The 10,637-nt window shown below is 37.0% G+C and overlaps 1 protein-coding gene across 1 annotated transcript in view; it reads right to left on the bottom strand.

Moving 5' to 3' along the window:
- Positions 1-239: 239 nt before the first annotated feature.
- LOC104506657 (STE20/SPS1-related proline-alanine-rich protein kinase-like) overlaps positions 240-10,637 on the bottom strand; it is a gene marked incomplete at its 5' end in the record, with an annotated part of 37,622 nt that continues 27,224 nt past the window's right edge. Inside the window, 2 exons of the mRNA XM_010147681.1 lie at positions 240-1,040; positions 4,919-4,983. Of these exons, the coding sequence (XP_010145983.1) occupies positions 966-1,040; positions 4,919-4,983 (140 nt within the window). The remainder of the gene's footprint in view (positions 1,041-4,918; positions 4,984-10,637) is intronic.

Genomic DNA, 10,637 nt, shown 5'->3' with positions numbered 1-10,637 from the left:
TTAGTTCTGTTCTTCAAGTTTTTATCACTTGCATTAATCCAGTTTCTATCATTAAGAATAACTTGGATCAGAGATGGACACAGTAAGCTGTCTACCTTAACGACAATGGTTCAAAGTAGTTCTAGCTCAGACTCCTCTATAAAGCACAGTCAAAATATTCTTAACACCTTTGCTACTGTATATCCCCTCCTTGCTCAGATAACTATATGTATTTATATATGTTGTACCATGTACATGGTACTTACAGAAAATGGAGATTATTTATTTGAGCAGCCTCAGGCACATTCTTAAAACATTAATGTTGCAAGGCACCTCCCACTCCCTTGACAATCAGTTTGTGGACTGGTTTTTAGACACACAACCAACAAAAGCTTGCTAGTGACTACTTAATTTAAAAAAAAAAAAAAACCTAGAAGTTACCAAATACTTCAAAGATATACCTGAATTTTTTTTAAATAATGAGATTAACTGCAAATAGCACATAATCATGTCAAATCATTTTCTTGTTACTAGGATGTGTAATGCATAAATATATGAAAAATAAAATTCACAGTTTTAAAACTAGAATTCAAGTTTGGCTAATAATTCTTAACTTTTATGTTAATTTCTAAATAGAACAGAACAGAGGCAGTATTATCAACCACAAGTACAGGTAAAATAGTATCACTCAAAGTTTATGAAAGAAGTAAGCTTGATAGAAAATTCCTTTTGTAACCAATAAATACAGCTACCTGAGTGCATTTCCACAGGCCTTTCACTTAGGGGAAATCCAAATCAACTGCTAAGAGACATTTAGTAGCATTCTGAATGTTAGCAGCAGCGGTGTAGCTGTGAGCTTTGCTTGTTCTGACTTTGTGAATTGCTAGAGAATGAAGCAGAACTGTGTGTCGTGCATTAATTTTCCTTTGCATCTAAGCTGGACTCTTCGCAATATCACAATTCGTCTTGGGGTCAAGGGACAGACATCAGCTGACACTTAACTGAGCAAACCCAATCAGTTTCACTTCATCAGGAATCTCAGTGCCATCGCAGCCAGAGGCCTGCAAGTACAAACAGAAATGTTTAGTATATCACACTAAAAAGGCAGATTTGACAGCCAGGCTATAAATTTCCCCCGTATCACCTAGTCAGCAAACAGCTTCCTTGAAGGAAAGCTTTCAGACTGCTTGGTGTATCCTCTGTTGGTGCCAGCCAACTGCATCCTTAATGTTAGCAAACTCTTTTAATCAATATTAAAAAATATGAAGAAAATACTGGGAAATGAACCATTAAAGACCCAAGTTCTTTAATCAAAATTTTCTAGACTGGAGCCAAATTTGCTTTTTTATGTGAGCATGTTGTTTTCACTCATGAAGAGGCAATAACTGACATGTATAGAATCTACCTTTCACCACTGTGTGGTAGACACCAAGTGTCTCATGAGTCCAGCTGTCAAATCTGTTTGCAATACCAATCCACTGAATTTTAAACAAGAAATTTTACTCTACAAAGAGTAAACACTAGTATTTGCAAAAGGACAGCTCCTTTCTGACAGTACAATCTAGTACTTAAAATTGCATAGGTGAGATTCTTCATCAAAGTCTTTCCCAGTACAAACTGGCACAAGTAATCAGTTCACTTTTCACAAATACCAGTAAAAATATAAAACCATCTTGCTCAGGACCGAACTGTTACTTTAGGTCTGCTTTAAAAAAATTACACACAGCGTTGGCAAAGTATTTTGGTTTTTATAAATACAAGCTTTGCCTCTGTAGGACATAAATTACCACATTTTCAAAAAGTTTTTTATGCATTCTTCACTTGTGTGGTAAATAAATAAAAATAGTAATACAATTGGATGCACGGTGTGTAATGGTAAGTTACTTATGACAGATGCCTTCAGACTCTTTGGCGTATTCCCCCCAAAACCATCAGAACAATTGGTTCACCCTATAAAAATGCCCTTGATCCTTTAATGCATTAGTAGCAGTTGAACTCTTTGGTAGGACTGTTTGTGTATATGTCATATAAGGAAGAGAGGACTCAGATTGTGTACACAAGGTACACCAATTGACGTTATCCTCTGAGTTTCCATAACCAAAAATAAACTCACTCAATACTTGAGGAAGCATTACATCAGGCTAGTCCTTCAAATTAACTCGATCAGACACAGAGAACAGAAGTATTCACAGAGAGTATTTCACAGGTCTTATTCCACTGATGCAGCAAGTTAAAGGTACCTCAATGTTTTTTGGAGTGGGAATTTACTAAATAAATGGAGTTTGAATTCTGCACTTAAAATATGATTAAAAGAACTAATATTGCTGCATCATTCTACACTATAGCTAGCTATCAAACTCCTCAAAGCCATACTAAGTAACATATCTAGATGCATAATGATTTTTAAATGCCTTCCTTATCATAAACACTAATATTTAATGCATGTGGAACGTACTAGTTTATATGTTGTGCTTAGTGTAAGTACAACTACACAAACTGCAACATACAAAAAAAGCTCTTAGTATCTGCAATTCACTGTTTAGTGACTGAAAGCATTCTTTCCTTCATGGTTTTTTCCTCCCTTTTTTATATGAAAAATCCATACATAAAATGCAAATTATGCTGTGCACTAAGTTTTTGTTTCCTTGAGTGTTGCCAAGATTAGTTGTCTATTAAAAGTAGCCTCTTGCCCAAAGTGCGGACAGCTTGGAAGTCTCCATTCTGTGTTAGCCAAGACAACTAAGGGAGGTTTATTACTATACATGTTCTCTATAAAATGACATGGTTGTAAGATCAAAGATGCGCTGTTAAAACAATATATGCAAGAGGGAAATCAAACCTTAAAGACAGATTCATCCAGACACCTCACTTCTCTAATGTTCTTTACCATTGTGACAATAAAGACAAAACCAATTAAGACATGTTGCTGTTCTTTTCCCCCCCCAAGAGGAAAGTGCTTGCTGTTCAAATAGAAATCCTCCACACCAGCAAAAGCAATCTGCAAGCAGCAATATACTAACCAGATTTCTTGACCACAAACAGTAGTAACTAATCCTTGTCTAAAGAGCACTTTTCCATTGAATTCTTTGAATGGATGTAGGATTAGCTACATTTAGACTCTGAATCCCCATGAAATATCAACAAAAAGTGTTTTAATCAAGTTGTATACAAGTGATCTCAAATTTAGTGAGACCTTGCTAAGAAGTAAAACAAGACTCCGTAGGGCATACAAACAAATGACTAGGCAACAATTCACTTAGCAATTCCACTACACAATACAGAAACAGAACATACAGTAAATTAATCCAAGGATAAGAATAAATTAGGATCCTTCTTGTGATTATGTTCTTTTCCTTGGAAGTAGGGAACTAATGCAGGAAACCTAGTTTAAAAATACCAGGAAGAAACTCAGGTTTAAAATCAACCTCAGGAATTGTTACCTAGCCAATGGAACTAACCTTGAAAAAGGATAAAGACATTGGTTTTGGATTGTCTATTAATTCTGGTTATGGTAAGGAGTAGGATTGTAATAGCATTCACTCACTGGAATCTGAAATACCATGTGACACTGATAGCACTCCAGCAATAAATTCAACTGAATCACAGAAATACCCCAATCTAAATTTTGGCATCTCAAGCCTCTATTTTAAGTGTGTGAACTAGAAACCCAGACTTCTACAGATCCTCCAGAGTACCCACGTATCTAAATGCTCTTGGCAAGATGCCACTGACTACACAATAAAGCTAACTCAGATGTTCAGACAGCAAGAACAAGATCAGCTGCAAGAAGCATCAGCCTTTAAGTTCTGTTTTGATGGAAAGAGCCACAGAAACAAAACATTTTGAGGTACATGTCCTTATTCCCCCACCCCAACCTCTTCCCAAAAGAAATGTGTACATTCTGGTGATTTTACTGAATTGTAGAGAAAAAATGAGTCTAAATTGTTTGGTCAATTCAAATTACTCAAATCTACAGTCAAAAAAATGACATGGGAAGAACAATCCTGAATTAATACATTATCATCAACTAGGTCATTTTCTAAAAATGGCTCTCTACAGCCCATATGAAGCAGCTGCTTTTACAAACAGGGCTGTGATTCTGGAGACCTACTAACAGACATTCAGTCTAGTCTTTTATACGTGGCTGACTCACCCTCAGCAAGGGGTGCTGAAAGCTAATTGGTAAGAGTTTGGTATTTACACAGCTAATCATTCAATAGCTTTAGGTGTGTAAGTTCCTCAACTTAATTTTAGCCAAAAATAAAATGAAATACAGCATATCAATTCTGAATTAAGTTTTTGCAATGTAAAGTTATAAATATTAAATTAGATCTATCTACAATAGCATCAAAATTGACTAAAATTAGGACCCATGGTCCAGGGCACAAAATGCAGCAAACAGTTCCAGGCCCAAAACCAGGGACTGACGATGTATATGCAGAAGACAGAAAGAGGTGGGGAGGGAGAAACAGTAATGAAATACAGTGGGAGCAAGATTAACTAGCAAGTGTGGATGGTCAATTGAAAGAAGGTTGAAGGAACGGAGCAAGGAATCTGCATGCAGTGTATGCAAGATAAATGTTTGCAGGTGTCAGAAAAAATGGGAACAGAACATCAGAGGACACTTCAGCCAGGGCAGAGCTGAGGGAGTGGGGATGGATGGAAGTTCACCTAACTACAGTTTTCTCTACTTTACTTGTTTCTACAATTCTTCCCAAGGGGTTTCTCCCTAGAACTTCTCACCTAAACCTCAGATTTCCTCAGAACTCATGTGAATGAACCTCCTTAGGGTTTAGGTTTTTTCTTTCACACATGGCAACTTCAATCATCTTATTTGTGAACACATTTATTTAGAAAAATAGCTGTAAACAAGATAAAATCCAAGCGGTGTGAATACTGTGATAATTAGTTTGTTTCTTCCCTTCATGCTTTTACTTACCAGTTTAAAAGTCAACGTTTTCAAGGCCTTTGGATCATCTACTATCTTCTGTAAGTTAGCAGCAACTGTAAAATAAAGTATGAATGAAATTATATACAGAAAGTTACAACGTGACATCAAGCCTCATGTTGAATCTTCTACTTAGTTCTACACACATGCACGTCTGTAAATTACCACTTGAATCCTTTCATCACTCTAGCTGTCGTTTGAAAGTCAGAGAGCAGTTGGGCTGCCATAAATCCTGCCTCCTTTCTTCTGCAGTCACTGATACTTTGTGACTATGTGAAATGATTCAGGGGAAAAAAATCTGTCTGAAAAACCAGATGACAGAAAAAACACAACCCTGTTAATTTTCAGCTTAGTCTATTCCATAAACTTGCCTAACAATCACACAAACACAGATGCATAGCCGAATCACACTGCCAAGGGTAAGCTGATGGGTGTCACGATTTATATCACATTTATACACTAGCCAGGGCCACCAGCAGCACAAGTTTTTCTAGAAGGCTGAGCTCACTGTCCCCTCTAGCTTCTCTTTCTCCTGTGTGTTTCTGTCCCTTTTCTGGGCTGGCATTAGTATCCACACAGACTCTTGGTGATCTGCTACAGATCACCAAACCAAGAGAAAAATGAGCAAAAATAGGAGAGTGCTATAAAAGGAGATGATCTTTAAAACAACACTCTCAGTAAGCATGACCGAGATTTATGATGTAACAGCGATAAACAGTTTAACTACATCTACAGAGCCAGTGTCCAGAGAATTAAGCTGTATGCCATAAAAGAAGTAGCAGAAGGGAATCATTTACTCCTTGAAAACAGATAAGGAGGCAGAAAAAGAATAAATGCTTCTTCTATCAAAACACCTAAGTCACACTTTTAATTGGTTGATTTTGTTTTAATAATATTGCTACTGTTAATCTTGACCAAAAACTTGGCTGCTTTCAGCTTTGTACGTTTACTAAATCTGCTCCCCAGCTTAGCACAGTGATAGATCCTGAGCTAACTCAGACGGAATTGCTGAGAGCCTTTGTTCAAGACTGACTTATGAGCACAAGATGTCAGCAACAGGACATCAGCATGAGATAAAGACTCCACACTTGGCAGATCTGCTTAGACAAGGTTTTAGAAAGGAAATAAACAGGTATTAAGTCGCAGACATTTCTTAGTACACTGAGTAGGTAAGTACCATAAAGCAGAGAAGCAAGAAAACAGATGTTCTCCATAAATAATACTTTCCACAGACTTCATAAGGTGGAAGATACATAGCAAACATACATGTTGAATGTCCTACTGCTACAACCTCAGGCTCTTACTTCCTCCATCTTCTAACACCACAGGATTTTCACTCCTACCGTGCTTAGTCATGTATGATTTCACTGTCTAGTAACAGAAACTGGCCTCACAGGGGGGAGTACAGTGTTTGGCAAGGGAATTTAAACAATTAGGCCAATCTACCACAAATTCAGTTTTTTAGGGGTCTCTTTATACCACTTTGGGCGTTTCTTTATACCACTGAAATGGCACCAAGGATTGTTTATACAGCTGAAACAAATTTGACTAGGGATGAAAGCATGTTTGAAACTAAAAAACTAAAACCAAGCCTTAAAAGCAAGCACAAGGTACATTTTACGAGAACACCTTTTGGAAAGAAAAAAAAAAATTAACCTCCACAGCTAAATGAACACAACTACAGACATTATATTAGACAGTCTTTCCACTTTTAAAGTTTCATTATTCATAATCTTCTTTATTCCGGTCATTACAAACAGTTTTTATATTAATCACAGAATTCACTTCCACAATCAATAAGTCAATTTTAGTGTGATATCTCCTACCTGATAAAATACATGTAAATACAAATAATGCTTTTCATTACAATTAATACTCAGAACCTCATGTGTATGCAAAAAGGAGTGTACAGCCTCATAGCTCCTGAAGTCAGGATGGAATAGCTTCCGTTTTTTATGTTTTAAAAAAATCTATAAAACAGGATCATGCACTCAAGAGCAGCTCTGGCTTATCCAAATCCCTGTAAAACATGTCTTTAAAAAAAATAAAAAAGAAGTAACAAATTCTTCAGCTCGTGTTAGCTGGCTTCACTGAAATGGAGACAGTTCTACAAAAGCAGATAGGAGTTGGGTCCTAAATGCAAGATTTCTAACTTCACCGATTATAAAATGTTACAGAAAGATGAGCTTCAAATGCAGGGCTGTCTTCAAGGGGGCAGAGTCTTTCATTTAATATTGAGCAGCTGCAGAACACCTAATGCAAGTCAGCATGCTGCTTGGCTATTTCGCCTGAAAGCAAAAACTTCCAGCTGCCCTTAGGCAAAGTTACTGGCTAAGTTACTACTCCTGCACTTGCAAATAGCAGCCCATTATCAGCAAGCATTTTAATGAACTATCATACCAGTGGAAAGCAGCACTGTGGACTTCACAAGTAGTATCAAAACCTTAAAAAAAAAAAAAAAAATCTTAACCTACCTGCTGATTCTTTACCAGGGAAGAATTTAAATTTTCAAAGCAAAAATAGCAGAAGATAAACTAGCAATATATGTAAACAATTAATTATAGTTACTTTGTTGTTGTTAATTAAACACCCTAACAGAAAGGAGTGATATTTTAGATGGGTACCATTCTTCAAGAAAACTGCTTTTCAAAAAACAGTGCTCATTTAAAGGCTACAGGGACACAGTTTTATTTGTTCACTTTACTTTTAATATGAACACAAGCAAAAAACTTTTACATGTAAATGCTAGAAAAACATCTGAAGCAAACATATGAAATACGCTTTATTTTTGCTTCGCTGATGAGCCATAACTAGAGAGGGACATCTTTGATTAAACAGAAGATTGGGAGGATTTAAGGGAGTAATGCCAGATGTTTTCAGGCTATACTTGAAAAATGAGAAAGCAGATCTGCAAAGAGTCCATAATATTAGAATACAAGCTTACATGAAAAATAGTCACACCTGAAGTTTCCTATAGACTGATCTTTTCAATTTCAATTATACACATTCAGCACTTTCCAAGTGAAACTACAGTTTCACCTGTGACTTTCAGTATTCCATGTTTCATGGATTCTGGTCTTTCCAGAATGGCAAAAAAAGAAGAAAAAAGATTTTGCCAAAATAATGTCATTAATCCCATTCAGTCAAGGCACCGTGAATGTAGATCCCTGTCAAAGGCCTCCTCTTTCTGCAACATCTGAAACTGTAATTAATTAACAACACCTAAGAAATATGTGCATGTAATTACCTAGCAAAACCATAGAGTCCTGCTGGTATCTTTCTCATTTTTCTAATCCCTTTTTTTGTTTTGCTAGGTTTTGTCCTTATTTAGACTGCAAAGCCAACAATTAGAGGCAACTGTCTGAATTTGGATACCTAAGCCTGCATTTCAGGAAATTACTAAAATATGGCTCATATTTTTTAGGGATGTGACAATCATTACCCTTTTTGCCTTAGTGTAAGCCAAAGGTTCTAGGACCTCAGTAGGCATGTAGCACTGGGCATGTCTCTCTGCACTAAAACACCTTGATGATCGGAGCTCAACTGGTAACCAGAATCTTGGGGCTTGATATAGTCAGCTAGGAACCCATGCACTGCAGGAGTCCATGGCATCTCTAGTTCCATTAATTTCCTTTAGAAACAGAGCCTGCAGCACAGGTGGCAGAAGCCATCCAAGCAGTTGAAAGTCCTTCCTGAAAGCCAGCACACAGCACCTTCCAATTACTTCTCCAGAAAGTCTAGGGATCCCATCTTACCTACAGTAAAGACATCCTCAAAATTACAATTAGAACATCATACTCTAGAGTGGAATACTCATCCTACTTTAAATGCAATTAAATTAAGCTATCAGTTGCATGAACTATAACTGACTTACACTGTCACAAATATACTTCTAAAACTGTTACTAAACATACAATTTGGACCACTAAGTATGCAAAGTCTCCTGAAAGACATGGACATGCCAGACATACACACTCACAACAGTAAACAATGTTCTCACATAGAAGCAGCTGCTGCTACTGTTCAGCCCTATTCAGAATTACTGATCGCATCAGGAAAATAACCATCCCACTCTCACCACCTTTCCCGTGCTCCCAACAATTCTTCTATTGCAAGTCAGAGAACAAAGTCAATTTAGTACAGTAATGCTCTCCCTCAAGGGAAGAGGAGTTTCACATTAGTAGTTTCTAGAGAGGTAGGAATCACTCTCTCCACCGACACTTAAATTATTTGGAAAAGCGGAGAGCACTGTAAAATGTATTTCTCTGGATTCTACTTTACACCTTATCTCTAAGATAAGTATACTACAGCTCCTGTTGGCAAAGTCATTTTTCTTTGAGATACTCTGAACTCATGCCTCGGTTGTTGTACTTCTGAAATTAATAGTGGATCAGTTTGCCCACAAGTAGCACTAATTTACAATTTGAAATCCTGTTGGGAATTCACTGTTTCTACAAGGCCTGGATATACCAGACTCAACTTTATGTTGCAGAGTGTTTCCTCAAGGTGTTATGGCTATGCTCCTATAAAAGTGAGAAGAAACATGAACAAGATAACTGCAGGAAAAAATTAAGTGCTGATGGAAGAACCTTTGCTGGCAGTAACCTCAGGTAAATAGAGTATACTTCAAATCATGCCATGGAGCAAAAGCCCTCTTCAGAAGTTAGCCGCAGTTAGCACAACAGGCTTTTTGTTGTTTACAACAATAAATGAGGTGTCGTTCTGCTTACTTCAGAAGCTTTCTGAAGGACATATGATCAACCTACATTCCACAAATCATTCCAAGTTCTTCTGCTGGTTTTGCTCAGTGACAAATGGTTGTGCCATTCTGTCAAAAAAAGTATCTGCACTTGCGGAACATGCAATAGGAGAAAAGGTCAAACTCAGCATATAAATGTACACAACACAGGCTGCTAATTGCAGATGTAATAAATAATGAAACCCACGTGACCACAGTCCTCTAGCATGCATATTTACGTAGAATATACTTTGCTCTACCACAATTTTGGCCCACCGTATCAGTTATTTTTAAAGCGATCAACATAAGCTGGGGTACCAACAAAAAGGTCATTTTCAAGATCACAAATAAATACAAGAGAAATAAACATACTTTGGGCAGTCTCAACTGTTTTTCTCCTTTAATGTGACAGGATTCAGCCTGGTTATTTAGAATTCTTAACATGGCATGAAACGAAACCCTAATGGGTTCTGAACAGGGAAAACTTCTGGAAAAGTTAAAATTAATGAGACAGTAAATAAAGCTATATGAAGTACAGTAGAACTATTTCCAGTACAACGCCAACCCAGTCAGCAGAGCCAGAGCCATCTGGCATAAACACAGACACAAGCAAAATCTAAAGCTTGAGATTATATTTCGGGGGGGGGCTCTCAAAAGAGTAATTATTCATCTGCTTTTCCATTTTGAAATGAGTGGATGGGGAATCTCCAACAGTATGCTTAGGTTCAACAGTTTGCAAAGCTATTAAATATTGTAAACCTAAAATTCAGGTATGAGGAAAAGGAAAACATTACTCAGGCACAAAATTATTGTCACCAAAAAAACCCCTGATAAGTTATAAGCTCCGAGAATACAAAAAATATTTTTAATACGTGAAATAATTTATGTAGTCCAAAATTCAGTCTCTAAGAAATGGCCACCTTCAACTGCTCACTACTTCATCAACAGTATTATTGTTAGAGAGGCGAAACT

Source organism: Eurypyga helias, unplaced genomic scaffold (genome assembly GCF_000690775.1).
Source record: "Eurypyga helias isolate BGI_N326 unplaced genomic scaffold, ASM69077v1 scaffold15862, whole genome shotgun sequence".
Taxonomy (NCBI): Eukaryota; Metazoa; Chordata; class Aves; order Eurypygiformes; family Eurypygidae; genus Eurypyga; species Eurypyga helias.
This window is presented reverse-complemented; position numbering and strand designations above follow the sequence as displayed.